Source organism: Bombina bombina, chromosome 6 (assembly GCF_027579735.1).
Source record: "Bombina bombina isolate aBomBom1 chromosome 6, aBomBom1.pri, whole genome shotgun sequence".
Classification (NCBI taxonomy): Eukaryota; Metazoa; Chordata; class Amphibia; order Anura; family Bombinatoridae; genus Bombina; species Bombina bombina.
The window spans coordinates 919,337,391-919,353,110 of NC_069504.1; the positions used below are offsets into that span (position 1 = coordinate 919,337,391).

At 36.6% G+C, this 15,720-nt stretch overlaps 1 protein-coding gene across 2 annotated transcripts in view; it reads right to left on the minus strand.

Moving 5' to 3' along the window:
• Positions 1–9,553: 9,553 nt before the first annotated feature.
• Positions 9,554–15,720, minus strand: part of GABRP (gamma-aminobutyric acid type A receptor subunit pi) — a 58,433-nt gene continuing 52,266 nt past the window's right edge. For both annotated transcript variants that reach the window (XM_053718561.1, XM_053718562.1), the window contains 2 exons: positions 14,351–14,547; positions 9,554–10,031 (listed from right to left, as the gene is read on the minus strand). In XM_053718561.1, the coding sequence (XP_053574536.1) occupies positions 9,729–10,031; positions 14,351–14,547 (500 nt within the window). In that variant the 3' untranslated portion in view covers positions 9,554–9,728. The remainder of the gene's footprint in view (positions 10,032–14,350; positions 14,548–15,720) is intronic.

Consider the following 15,720-nt stretch of genomic DNA (forward strand, 5'->3'; position numbering starts at 1 on the left):
TATCATGTGATGTGGGTAGGCAGACGCCATCTTGTAGGAGCTTTGCGACTTAGTTCCTCCAGTAAGGCAGCCACACATGTGTAGAACTCCTCCATCATGTTGTCTCTAGTGCTGTCACCCAGCAAGATATCAGGCCGGGGGGGGGGGGGGTGATGGTATAACGAGCTGGGCCATTGAAATCAGTTCCGTTCGGTGTATGTCTTCTAGAGTTAGGTTTACAGCTTTATTTGTAGCATCTTACGTATAATATATTCCCCAACTGATGCTTGAAGATCTTTTTGCACGATGGGATAGTATAGTAAGGATATTCAGTGGGTTATGAAGATCACTGTAAGAGCCTCTGCAATTAGCGTCCGACCACGGCTGCGGCTTAGACATGCCCCGTAATTTAACTCTTAAAGTTCTGAGTCTTTTATTCATAAAAATTAGGAGCGCACACCGCAAATGTTTTTATTTAAATCTTTTATTAAGTTTTTACGCATATGGAAACATATAGAAAACGTCTTTATGTACAGATGACAAGTGTTTAGATAATACAGTACAATATAATAATACAGGTAAAGAATAAATTATTTGATGAGTAGTACATTTCTGAAACCTTCATTTTATAATTTTAGTGACTATCATAACAGACTAACTAGCTGGCCACTTGTGGACCTTCTGATATAGGCAAGACTTGTAGTACATGTTAGTCATATCAAAGACCTTGTTAGGTCCTATGTCTTATAGCGGGTATAACAGCCAGTAAACACCGCTTGAAATGATACAGAATAAATCCAATAACCTAGAATATCTGGAGAACCTCTTTCAAGGTACCACTATACAGCAGAGTCACCTCAACCATACGTCTTTGTATAGTAGGATATTATAAGGCTAGAAGAAGAGCATACTATGGTGGGCAGTCCCTCAGACATGGTAGAGGGGCATACTATAGTTAACAGTTCTTCAGTCATGGAAGAGGGGAATACAAGTCAGGGCCTGAGGCAAATGTTGGTGGTAGGAGATTCTATTATTATGAAGGTTTACAGGGTAATTTGTCATCCAGACCCTTTAAATAGAACAGTTTGCTGTCTTCCAGGGGCACGTGTTAGGCATATTGTGGAGCGTATTGATAGATTGTTAGAGGGATGTGGGTCAGATCCTGCAGTCATGGTACATATTGGTACTAATGAAGGAATCAGCGGGAGATGGAGAGTCCTAAAAAATGACTTCAGGGAGTTAGGTAGCAAGCTTAAAGTAAGGACCTCCAAAGTAATATTTTCTGAGATATTACCAGTGCAGTGTGCTAATTCAGTAAGGCAGAAGGAGCTAAGGTCTGTTAATTCATGGTTAAAAACATGGTGTAAAAATGAGGGGTTTCACTTTTTAGAGTACTGGGCTGACTTTTCACTTGGGTACAATTTGTACAGTAAGGATGGATTGCATCTGAATGACGAGAATCTTATACCACTAAAACCTTCCCCAATACTAGAAAAATGTCTGATATATCATATCTTGAGAATCTATTGGGTAAAAAATAAATGAGAAGAGGAGCATGCAGGCATCTAGTATATAAATGTGGAATTAGTCAAATACTACCTGCCTGGACTACTTCTTCTAAGCTCAGACAAAAGGTGTATAACATTAAATGTGTAGGAGTAGAGGAATTTTGAGCTAATTATCCCTCCTCAGAACCATAACACATATCTTCCCATCCCCTCGCCGGCTGAGGGAGGAGGGGCAAGCCCGATTGACTTTATGGACTGCAGCATGTGTATGCCACGTAGGTTACCAATATTACATAAAATAAACAATATGAAACAACATATAGGTAAAGCAGATAGCATTCAGGGAAAGAAAACTGTGACATTATAACCACACTAGCCTAAATATAGCAGTAATCTCCACAAACTATTAAATATATGATAGGTACATACCATATTAAGCCATCATAGTAACATTATTGTGCCTATAAAAGCAAAGTGTGTAGTTAAACAATATCTACCTCAACAAATCTAAATGTGACAACTTAACTACTCCAGGCCAATTACAATGATACAGAGCAATTAGCTTGAACGCAAATCTATAGGATCACAAAGTGTGTATGAAATGTCTTGCAACATAAGGAAAGGCTGACTATTTAGTAAATGCATAAGTACGTATAGTAAAGATAGCTACCCTAAATCTACATCTACATATCTATAAATGTTGCAGCCAGTCCAGGTATGGGTCAAGGAGTTACATCGCTAACTCAGGTCAGTTTGTGAGGGGGGACGCAATCAAAGAGAATACTTCTTAGTTCTCTAGATAATGCTGCGTATAAGAGGTGGAGGCAGCATTTGAATTATGTCCTCAAAGGAAGTCTCTGTAGTACAGTGTTAATTTCGTCGACTAAAACTAGACTAAAATGACTATAAAACTAAAGAAATTCTAATGACTAAAATACGACTAAAACTAAAAGACTATGACTAAAACTAAATCAAAATTACATTTTAGTCAAAAGACTATGACTAAAACTAAATCAAAATTTGCTGACAAAAACATTTTATGCAAGTTGTTATAATCAATCCATATCCAATTTCTGCTCTTTTGTAAAATTTTACGAAACTTAATTTTATTAAATTTTAAGAAAAATAAAGACATGTTATATACCACAACAGTTAAATCTGTTAAATCTGTATTGCATGTTCAAACCTTAATACCATAAATAAAAACAGGTTAATAAACCTTTACTCCAGGAGTATATAATGAGTTTGGAAGTTCTAGAGCAGTGCTAATATCGTTGCCGAAAATTTTTCGAATAAGTGAACAATCAATTGATTCTTCCTATAGAAATAAGCATAACCTATGAATATGGGTTTAAGTTATGCTGTGCCTGTGCTAGCTGCAGAAACTTTTTGTTGTGTTGAGTTACTTGATACTTGTTTTAATTATTAACAGAGAACTGTTAAAGTTTTAATATTGTTTAAATAATGCATTACACTTTAACTACACCCCTTAGATTTTAGTCAACTAAAATCTATTGGAGATTTAGTCGACTAAAATCTACTGGAGACTCAGTTGACTAAAACTAGACTAAAACTAAAACAATTCAGATGACTAAAATACGACTAAAACTAAAATGGCATTTTAGTCAAAAGACTAAAACTAAGACTAAATTGAAACTTGCCGTCAAAATTAACACTGCCGTAGTATCAGTCCCAAACCACCTAAACACAATCATTGTCGCTGAATCTATCATTAAGTGTGGCTAGGGAAATTCTTATCAGCCCACCCCACATTTATCAAGGCTGCATTGTAACGTGGATACCTGTCTCATGCCCAGTGTACGCATTATGTCACTTTCAAGATGCTGATAATTGTTCCTTATGGGGGGCCATCTAAATTGGAGTAGAAGGGCCTCTAGCAAAGTTTCGTGCAGATAACTCCATTTCGCCATACTGCGCAACAGGCAGTCCAGTACGCAGATGCTCGGGAGCTGCAGACACAGAACATGGGCCCATGTCAATCACTACTCGATCGCGGACAACACTCACTGTCTGCTCCAGTGGACCGGCTGTCTCCTCCAGTGCAGGGATCATCAGAGAACCAGTGAAGTGTTCCTCGATGCGCCGAGCTGTAACAATAGCGTTCTCAGTAGAAGCTGGAGTATCGGCTGTTTGATTGCTCCGTAATTGCCTCCCTGTGGTCCCCTCACAGGTGACCGTGGTCTGGATGCAGCCTTCATCTGTGGCTGGCGAACGTATACTATCCACCAGTTGGTTGTATCCAGCAATCATCTCCCGCTCAAATCTTTTTAGAAGGGCTATCACCATGGCTGGTATCTAGCTAGTTATCTGGTATCATAGCTAGTATCCACTCTAGCGGTCATTTATCACTGTATACTTGAGCGAGTTAGTTCCTTCTGTTTTACCCGTGAAGCCGGGGGGGTGATGTTAAAAACTGCGTGTTAGGCTTTCGCCTGAGATCTAACAAACTCAGATCAGTTCAAAAGAAAGGTATATCCTGGTTGGTATTAGTTTCAGAGAACTATATATACTATTATGCTGAGAAGATCATGGAATGTTCCCCTGATATTTGTCAGATTAAGTTGGCATTTCTCAGAGCTTCATTTTTTCCGTCTGCTATGGCTGTCGTCCAGACACGCCCCCTCCCACACTGCAAATTTTATAAGTCTAATCATGCTACAGTACATATCTGTCCATTATTGTCCTCAGCAGAGTGGTAAGATAAAACTCTGCAAAACAATGTACATTTTGTCAGTGACTAGCATTGTCAACTTCAATGATTGTCTCCAAATTAAGTAAGTGATGGTCGTTAAAATTTACGCCCCTTTAAATGATTTGATAAGGGTATAGAAATTTGTATTTAATATCTCTTTTACATAAGTCATTTGATTTGAATGATTTATATTTTGTATATATAAACAAGTATGAACAATTTATATTTACTTTAATGATGGCTGCACAATTGTGCATCCATTGCCTGAGTTTGTTCTAGCATGATTTTTATAGGCTTATCATTTTCAAATGTATCTTCTTCTGCGCTTTATATTATATACAGTTTTATGTCTCTCTGCACTGTATGCTGTGGTAAACATATGGCCCTTATTCAAAATCAAGTGAATCTGCTAATTCGAGTCAACTCTTGCCTCAAAATCGAGAGGCAGCATTCAAAATGATCTGGCAGCTCTTCATCAGATTTGTAAAATGTTGCAGGAAATTATACATGGCCAGTGGTGGTTCTATGGGGTGCTGAAGGGTGCTATACATGTAGCCCCCCCGTTGAGCTGAAAAGGGCTCTATATATTATGTTCAGCACCTTTGTTAGCTCTCCAATTAACCCCATCGCATACTAAATTCTATGGGACCGATTTATCAAACTCCATATGGAAATTGATGCCCCTTGTTTTCGGCTCGCCAGAAACAGAAGTTATGAAGCAGTGGTCTAAAGACCGCTGCTCCATAACTTGTCCGCCTGCTCTGATGCGGCAGACAGAAATCAACCCGATCAAATATGATGGGTTGATTGATGCCCCCTGCTAGCGGCCAATTGGCCGTGAATCTGCAGGGGGCGGTATTGCACAAGCAGTTCTGGTGAACTGCTGGTGCAATGATAAATGCCGACAGCGTATGATGTCTACATTTATCGATGTGCAGCGGACATGATACGCTACATCATATCATGTCCGCTCGCACTTTGATAAATCTACCCCTAGAGCTGCCACTGTACTTGGCTGTAATATGTCATGCTTCAGTTATCCATATTGGATTGGAATGCTATACAAAAACTTTTGTATTCTTCCTGCAAATCTTTTCGATGACGAGCCTGCTCGCTTCCAGCTGCTTTCCGGTTATTGCAGTGATGCCTCGATATGGAGGCATCCTGCAATAACCTTTGGTAGCCATCCGGTGCAGAGAGAGCCACTCTGTGGCCCTCTCTGCACCGGAGATCGGTGGCTCCCTGCGTTGGTGGGTGGGAGCCGGACCGGGAGGCGGGTGGCGGCCATCGATGGCCCTGGTTATGTGCAGGGGGGGCGGGATCGTGGGCGGGGATGAGCGGGGGCGCGCACGGACGCGCGCGCGTGCACGGGAGGGCGGGGGCGGGCGCGTGCACGGGGAGGGAGCGGGTGGGAACCGCTACACTACAGAAAATGTATTAATAAAAAATGTATAAATGTCTAAATATTAAAAAAAAAAAAAAAAAAAAGATCAGCAAGGTGGTGGGGGTTTGTCTGTGTGGGGGGGAAGCTACACTACAGAAAAAAGCCAAACAAAAATAAAAAAAGCACTTTTTTTTGCAAACTGGGTACTGGCAGACAGCTGCCAGTACCCAAGATGGCCCCCAATGAGGCAGAGGGGAGGGTTAGAGAGTGGTTTTGGGGGGGATCAGGGAGGTTGGGGGCTAAGGGGAGGATCCTACACCCTAGCATATGTAAATATGCTAAAAAATTTTTTTATTTTTTTTAAAAAACCCTTTTATTTTAGTACTGGCAGACTTTCTGCCAGTACTTAAGATGGCGGGGAGGACAATTGTGGGGTGGGGGAGGGAAGGGAGCTGTTTGGGAGGGATCAGGGGGTGGGATGTGTCAGGTGGGAGGCTGATCTCTACACTAAAGCTAAAATTAACCCTGCAAGCTCCCTACAAACTCCCTAATTAACCCCTTCACTGCTAGCCATAATACACGTGTGAGGCGCAGCAGGATTTAGCGGCCTTCTAATTACCAGAAAGCAACGCCAAAGTCATATATGTCTGCTATTTCTGAACAAAGGGGATACCAGACAAGTATTTACAACCATTTGTGCCATAATTGCACAAGCTGTTTGTAAATTATTTCAGTGAGAAACCTAAAATTGTGAAAAATTTAACTTTTTTTTCAATTTGATCGCATTTGGCGGTGAAATGGTGGCATGAAATATACCAAAATGTGCCTAGATCAATACTTGGGGTTGTCTACTATACTACACTAAAGCTAAAATTAACCCTACAAGCTCCCTAAAAGCTCCCTAATTAACCCCTTAACTGCTGGGCATAATACACTTGTGGTGCGCAGTGGCATTTAGCGGCCTTCTAATTACCAAAAAGCAACGCCAAAGCCATATATGTCTGCTATTTCTGAACAAAGGGGACCCCAGAGAAGAATTTACAACCATTTATGCCATAATTGCACAAGTTGTTTGTAAATATTTTCAGTGAGAAACCAAAAGTTTGTGAAAAAATTTGTGAAAAAGTGAACGATTTTTTGTATTTGATCGCATTTGGCGGTGAAATGGTGGTATGAAATATACCAAAATTGTCCTAGATCAATACTTTGGGATGTCTACTAAAAAAAAATATATACATGTCAAGGGATATTCAGGGATTCCTGAAAGATATTAGTGTTCTAATGTAACTAGCGCTAATTTTGGAAAAAAAGTGGTTTGGAAATAGCAAAGTGCTACTTGTATTTATGGCCCTATAACTTGCAAAAAAAGCAAAGAACATGTAAACATTGGGTATTTCTAAACTCAGGACAAAATTTTGAAACTATTTAGCATGGGTGTTTTTTGGTGGTTGTAGATATGTAACAGATTTTGGGGGTCAAAGTTAGAAAAAGTGTGTTTTTTTCAATTTTTCCTCATATTTTTTTTTTTTTTTTATAGTAAATTATAAGATATGATGAAGATAATGGTATCTTTAGAAAGTCCATTTAGTGGCGAGAAAAACGGTATATAATATGTGTGGGTACAGTAAATGAGTAAGAAGAAAATTACAGCTAAACACAAACACCGCAAAAATGTAAAAATAGCCTTGGTCCCAAACGGACAGAAAATGGAAAAGTGCTGTGGTCATTAAGGGGTTAAAGATTATTTTTTTATGTCTCTAGACAAACAAAGGATGCCTTAAAGGGGAAGGCTAGTCAAAATTAATTTTTCATGATTCAGATAGAGCATGCAATTATAAACACCTTTCCAATTTACTTTTATCATCAAATTTGCTATGTTCTCTTGGTATTCTTTGTTGAAAGCTAAACCTAGGTAGGCTCATATGCTAATTTCTAAGCCCTTGAATCTTATCTCAATGTATTTTGACCGTTTTTCCACAGCTAGACAGCGTTAGTTCATGTGTGCCGTATAGAGAACTTTGTGCTCACTCCCGTGGAGCTATTTATGAGTCAGCACTGATTGGATAAAATTCAAGTCTGTCAAAAGAACTGAGACAATGGGCAGTCTACAGAGGCTTAGATATAGGGAAATCACAGAGGTAAAAAGTATATTAATATAACCATGTTGGTTTTGAAAAGCGGGAATGGCTAATAAAGGGATTATCTATCCTTTAAAACAATACAAATTCTGGAGTAGACTTTCCCTTTAAAGGGACAGTCTACCATAGAATTGTTATTGTTTTAAAAGATAGATAATCCCTTTATTACCCATTCCCCAGTTTTGCATAACCAACACTGTTATATTAATATACTTTTTACCTCTGTGATTACCTTGCATCTAGAAACCTTTTTCCAGCCCCCTGATCACATGACTATGACTGTTTATTATCTATTGTCTTAAATTTAGCATTGTTTTTTGCTAAATCTTAAATAACCCCCTGTGCCTGAACACAGTGTTATCTATATGGCCCACGTGTACTTTCTGTCTCTGTGTTGAAAAGAGATTTAAAAAGCATGTGATAAGAGGCAGCCCTCAAAGGCTTAGAAATTAGCATATGAGCCTACCTATGTTTAGTTTAAACTAAGAATACCAAGAGAACAAAGCAAATTTGATGATAAAAGTAAATTGGAAAGTTGATTAAAATTAAAAGTCCTATCTGAATAATGAAAGTTTAATTTATACTAGACTGTCCCTTTAAGTTAAGTTACAGAAAAAAAATCACTGAAAATTAGAAAAAAAAAATCCTCAAATAAAAAAACCTTTGAAACAAAACCCCCAGAAAAAAAAACACCACAATTTTTTTTGCTTGTTTTTGTTCCGGAAAGGGAGTCTGAAACATGGCTACCATATCCAAGGAAGGCAGCAGATACACAAAATTACCCACTCCCGACTCGAGGAGGTAGTGATGAAAAATAGCAATACAGGACTCTTTCAAGGTCCTGTAATTGTAATGAGCACACTTTAAATCCTTTAGCAAGGATTTATTGGAGGGCAAATTTTGGCAGCATATTTTCCCTGCATTTAGTTTTGATGAAATATGATTCAGAATAAAGCGAACCAGCATTTGAGGTGTTTCGTTTTGAATAGAAGCCATAAATTTCAGGCCTCAGCAATTCATAAGGATCTGGGATAATGATGGACTGTTAATTGAAGAATGAGGAAGTTTACAGTTATTTTATTTTTAACTTTTTCTTTAATCTTAACATAATCTCAGTTGTCAAAAAAAAATCCAATCCATCAATATAGTGAATATAGACAAGTTTTCTTTATACTATTAACTCTGCATTTGTTAATGAATAGTTGCTCGTTTAGTCTGCTAAATGTATTTATATGCACATTTTCCTCTTTAATTTAATAAACACAATATTAGTTTAAAGGAGCAGTAAAGTCAAAATTAAACCTGTATAGCTTTGATAGAGCACAAGATTTTAAACAACGTTCCATTTTACTTATATTATCAATTGTGCTTAGTTCTTTAGGTATCATTTGTTAAAGAATAATTGTAGGTGAGCTCAGGAGCATGCACGTGTCTTTATCCATCTGGCAGCAGTGTTTACAAAAATGTTAATCATACAAAAACTGCTGCCATAGAATGCAACAGACACTCTATGGCAGCAGAGTTTGCAACTATGTAAAACATTGCTATAAACATTGTTGCAAACACTGCTGCCAGATGGCTAAAGACACGTGCACGCTCCTAAACTCACCTAGAATTACTCTTTAATGAAAGATAAAGCAAAATTGATCATAGAAGTAAATTGGAAAGTTCTGTAAAATTGCATGTTTTACCTGAATCATGAATATTAGGTTTTGCCTTTACTATCCCTTTAAATTGAAAAATGAATCTAAACATAATAAAAAATATTTATGACCATACTTACTCTGTATAATATAAATAATTCAGTCAACAAAGAATAATAAACTCAGTATTAAAAAAATAATAATTTTATAATTTGAAAATATCTACTACATTTATTGAATACTAGAACGTATGTAAAAATATTTCCATTGTATTACAAGTTCTGATGTTTTTTTCACAATGTTATTTTGAATAAAAAAGCTAAATTCACAGTTCCTTTATTTTCATCCTTTGCAGATATTACTTTATGTGAAATAAAGGTAATAGGACCAATAGAAAATATTGATCACCATAAATACTAAGGGAAAAATCACTCTTGAATATCGATCAACATTCTCAGGATTTCTCACGGTAAATAGCTCAATGAAGTCATTCATCTTTTCCTTCATTTTTTTCCAAAATTTAAACTTGACACTGTTTTCTTTCTGTGGGCTTGAATCAATTTCAATTTGAACGGGAACACTTTCAGTTTTACTTTCGCTTATTTCTGTATCTTCGGTGTTGGTAAGCAGTGTGTTGTTGACTTCATCAGGTTTTTCTTTAGGATCCTAAAATAAATGATAAAAAATGTGTTAAATGGACAGTCTAGTCAAAATTAAACATTCATGATTCAGAAAGGGCATGCAATTTTAGAACAACTTTCCAATTTACTTTTATCTGTTTACTCTTGTAAAATATTACCTTAGCCTCTTTTAGCCAAGCTAGGGTCATATTGTTTGTTTATAAGTTCTTCACTGATCAGAAAAGTTTTTGGTCTGTTATTCTACAATATACTATACCACTAAATTATTTGATGTGCATTATTATTTACTTTTTCTAGATGGTGCAAAGTTTTAAACATAAAAGGTACTTTCCATTAATTGGCAGAAATGATGTAGGTCAAGTTAATGCACATTGTTCTTTACTAGGCCAGTAACCGCTTAACGCCCTTAGGACATTCCATGCCTGCCTAACAGCACAAGGCTTTAACACCCATAGGATGGATCCTCCAATGTTATTTGCCGTCTTGCAGCCTCCTGCTATAAGTAAAAGGATAATTGGACCGGGGAGCATGATCTGATCCCATCCTTAAAGTCACTTGATCACGATGACGATTGTATGATTTATTTTTTCAAGGCAGTTTTTACATCAGAACTTAATTCTGATGTTATACACTTGTCCCAGGCATAAAGGGGTTAAGGTATACTGTGCAGTGTGTTTTTATGTAACCATTTTTTAAGGAAAAAAAAGAAATACAAAATGCTGCTTACTTAATTCATAAAAGTACAGTAACTACTGAATATTTTTTTCATGAAGCATGAAGGTTATTTGCACATACAATTTTGTTAAGTCACCCAGTTTTTTTAATATCTGTATTCTATTACAACTTTATATATTTGTGAACATATATTTTTTTGATCTTTTGAGGAGCTGTCTTTTTCTTTTTGTTATAATAGTTTATTTATACTTCACCTTTAAAAGAATTATAACATAATTTCTGCTTCTATGTGCTTTTTGTATGCAAAATATTTTGTGTACTTTGTGTAGAAATCTGTACTATAGGGACACTTTATACATTTGAATAAAGGTTAAGGCCTCCATTTATGTGCTGATTGACAAGTTCCCAATTAGAATGCCCGCCTGGAATTGTGGGTAGCTGCAATGCCACCCTCTTCTCTCATGCGGTTGTCAATCATCATGGTCGGACTTGTCTGGGGTGATTTTAAACTGACAGCTCTGAGAGGTTAAGAAACAGCTGCTTCATAACTGTCATGCAAACCTGCACCAAAGGAGCTCAAAAGCTGCATCTGCAGCTTAATAAATGTAGTCAACAATATGAACTTTATTCATGTAAAATGTATGTTAGTTGAAAAGCTTTATCATGTAGCCACTCTACATTTCTGTATTTTGTTTGTAATAACAAACAGCTTTAAGTGACTGAAATAGAGAGCGAGAAGTGTATGAAAAAATGAGAGCAAAAGAGAGAATTGATTGAAAGGGGTCCATTTACCAAGGGCCGGATATACAGGGATGGACATCTCTGCCCCTGTCCATCTGGATCCCATCTTATGGGCAGCAATTTGCTACCTACATTTACCATTGCATAGTTTGCCTCGTGTTCAATACAGCCTACTGCTCGCGCATGACCTATTGTGCGCATTCAGGTGCTGCCAATCTTCCCAGTTGGAGAAGTCCATGGGGATTGAGAAATGCCACTTTACAGTTGGCGTAGTGGGTCAACTCCATTTAAGAAGCTATGATAGCAACTTAAGAGCACCTCCAACCTGCATCCGAAGGCGTGGAGCTTCTTTTGAATGAAAGTGAAGGAGACAGAAAGGTATTTTAAGAGTGATTAAAAGGCCAAACGAAGTGACTGAATCAGAGAGAGAAAAACAGAAAAGAAATTGAAAAAAGTGAGGGAAGTGATTGAAAGAGGAGTGAGAGTAAGATAGAAAAAAGTAATTGAAAGAGAGAATTGGTTGAAAGAGAGAGCAGAGAAGTATTTGCAAGAGAAAGAGAAGTGACTGAAATACAGAAAAAAGAGAGAAAAGTAACCAAAGGGAGAGAGAAGTGACTAAAAGAGAGAGAAAGTTAGTGAAAAGTAAATAAAAGAGAGAGGAGTGACTAAAAGATAGAGTGAAAAGTAAATAAAAGAGAGAGAAGTGACTAAAAGAAAGAGAAAAAGAGTGAAAAGTAAACAAGAGAGAGAGAGAAGTGACTAAAAGAAAGAGAAAAAGAGTGAAAAGTAAACAATAGAGAGAGAGAGAAGTGATTAAGGGCCTGATGTTGTAAGCTTCATTACAATAGCGCTATGTTATAAAGGTATCCATATTGAGATTGAGATTACAAGTGAAATGAGATGAAATCACTGTTAGAAGACAGTCTTGCCAAGAGTTATTTTACTATATGAATGTTAAAATCAGTATCGCCACCTGCACCGGAGGTGTAATGTAAATGGCACTATTAGACATTATTGAATGACAATACCATTTACATGTGTGAACCGAAACTGAAATTATTTTGTTATGATACAAAACTAGTACATGAATAATAAACCTGTATGAGCTGGGGGATTGTGGTTATATTGTACAAGTATATATACTGTGTTATATACTACATATATTTGCAAGGGAATTAAATTACTTTACATTTCAGATTAAGGAATATGAAAACTTGAAAGAATATGGTGAAATCCCACAAGATCACAATAAAACAATGGGTGAACTCACTATGCAGATGCCAGTAAATAGAGTAGCTGGTGGATAACTGTTTACAGAGCACTTACTCTGGTGAGCTGAAGACATTTTGAGGTAAAATATCTTTCTTTTTTACCTAGAGCTATTTGAGTTATTGTTTAGTCTGCTTTTTATAGATAAACTATATCACTTTGAAGTTATTCAGCATTTGTGCAACACATCGCATTAAAATAGGATGAAAACTTTCAAAATAGTATAAATGTTAAAGGGACACTGAACCCAAATGATTTCTTTTGTGATTCAGACAGAGAATGCAATTGTAAGCAACTTTCTAATTTACTCCTATTATCAAATTTTCTTCATTCTCTTGGTATCTTTATTTGAAAAACAAGAATGTAAGTTTAGATGCCGGCCCATTTTTGGTGGGTTGTTCTTGCTGATTGGTGGATACATTCACCCACCAATAAACAGGTGCTGTCTATGGTGCTGAACAAAAAAAATAGCTTAGATGCCTTTTTTCAAATAAAGATAGCAAGAGAACAAAGAAAATCGATAATAGGAGTAAATTAGAAAGTTGCTTAAAATTGCATGCTCTATCTGAATCACAAAAGAAAAAAATTGAGTTCATTGTCCCTTTAAGGCTACTTACTGACAATTTGAAATCTGTCAGTGCAGCAAATCACAGACTGTAGTTGTACAGGTTGTGACTGCACTTTCACATGCTCTTCTAGCTTTCACAGAAGAGGTTTCTAGGATTCTCTAGTGCTGTCATTAAAGGGACATGAAACAGAAAAATTTTCTTTCATGATTCAGAAAGAGAGTACAACTTTAAACAACTTTCCAATTTACTTTTATTATTTAATTTGCTTTCTTCTTTTGTTATCCTTTGCTGAAAGGTTTATCTAGGTAAGCTCAGGAGCAGCAAAGAACCTAGGTTCTAGCTGCTGATTGGTGGCTGCAGATATATAATAATTGTCATCGGCTCACCCATGTGTTCAGTTAAAAACTAGTAGTGCATTGCTGCTCCTTCAACAAATAATACCAAGAGAATGAAACAAATTAGATAATAGAAGTCAATTAGAAAGTTGTTTAAAATTGTATTCTCTATCTGAATCATGAAAGATGTTTGGGGGGTTTCATGTCCCTTTATTAAACAAAATTAGCATCAAATAGTTTCCAAGAAAAAACAAAATAAATAAATAGCTTGGTGAGTCATCTGATTTATCTTAAAGGGACACTAAACCCAAAAATTTTCTTTCATGATTCAGATAGAGAAAACAATTTTAAACAACATTCCAATTTACTTCTATTATCTAATTTGCTTCATTCTTTAGATATCCTTTGTTGAAGAAATAGCATTGCACATGGGTGAGCCAATCAGACGAGGCATTTATGTACAGCAACCAATCAGCAGCTACTGAGCCTATCTAGATATGCTTTTCAGCAAAGTATATCAAGAGAATGAAGCAAATTAGACAATAGAAGTAAATAAGAAAAATGTTTAAAATGGCATGCTCTTTCTAAATCATGAAAGAAAAAATTGGGGTTTAATGTCCCTTTAAGAATAAACACATCAAATGGCAATCATTGTATAACAGGAATCTAGTCTTTAATATACTGCTTCAGAAATAAAGTGCATACTGTATATATTAAGGATCATAGATAACCTATTATTTTTAGGCATATCGTACCTTGTTTTCCTTTTTGTTTGCTGCAGAGGATTGTTCAGAGCAGTAATGAGCAATTGCATATTCAATGAGGGCCCCAAAAACAAAACTGAAGCAGATTCCCAGGTAAAGATCAATGGCTTTAATGAAGCAGTTGGCAGTTGGAAAAGATGACCGAGAACCCATCAAAATGGTAGTCATGGCTAACACAGTTGTAACGCCTAAAAAAAGAAAAACAATTCAAATTAAAAAAAAAGTTCCAAAGCTACTAACATGTTACTCAATAAAGTACCTTCTTATATCACTATATATATATCTATCAAATAATTAACGTCATGATCATGGTTTAGGGGAAGAGTAAGAGCTATGTTGTAGGGTTAAATTAACAGGTTGTGTAACATCTCTGAGGAAGCGCATGTACGCATGCGGGGAACCAGTCAATGAATGAGCTGTGTCAACCTGATGTCTCCTACCTGAATCATTTCTTGGTTTGCACTGGCTCTCTGGCTTCGGTTTCCTTTTCTTCTTCAAGTGTGTGTAAGATGTTAACCCCTTAGATGCCAGGAATAACTCAAGCAATTCATTGCCGTCTTCTCTGACATCCAAGAGATTAACATGACTTGGACCTAAAAAAGCAATATTGCTACTGAGTTGCATATAACATTTTGTATCCCAGAGAACTTCATTGCTTTCTATGGAAGACATCTCTCATCCTTCTGGGATTTCCAGGTTCCTCTCCTTTTCTTGGAAAATTCAGTGAGTTCTGACCCTGTGAAGTCAGCACTATAATCTCTCTCCAAACTAGAGAATGTTTGATTATCTGGACCATAGAAAGTAATGACTCTCTCTGGGAAACTGAAGCTGACAGTTTTTCAGTTTTAATTTAAAAAGACATGCAAAGTGCAATCTAATTAGTAAAACAGGCTTTTGGGACACAGGATTTATCTACCCATTGAGAAAGGTGCCTGTCGGTACCGAAACGTTTGGGATGATTCTGCTTTGTTGTGAATAGATGTAAAGAAAAATTAAATCTTTGAACCTATTTTAAAAAGACCGGAGAGTGCAGCGTCTTTTTTCCTTGATTAGGATCAACTGCTATTGCTATATATATATATACACACACACAAAGTATGAGCCGAATTTGTTAAAGTTACACAGAAACTGTGAAGGCATAATCAGAATTTGTAAAATCACAATCCTAAATACACTGCTATATACAAAACAAAATAGAAAATATAAAGTTCAAAGTTTAAATGTAATAACATGTAATCTGAAGTGTAAATTTATATAAAATAGAAAGCACAAAGTGTAAATGCAGCAGAACTGTCATGTCATGCAGTGCTATATTGCACTGGGCTTGTCGCTACTTCACATACAGAAATGCAGGGAACGCC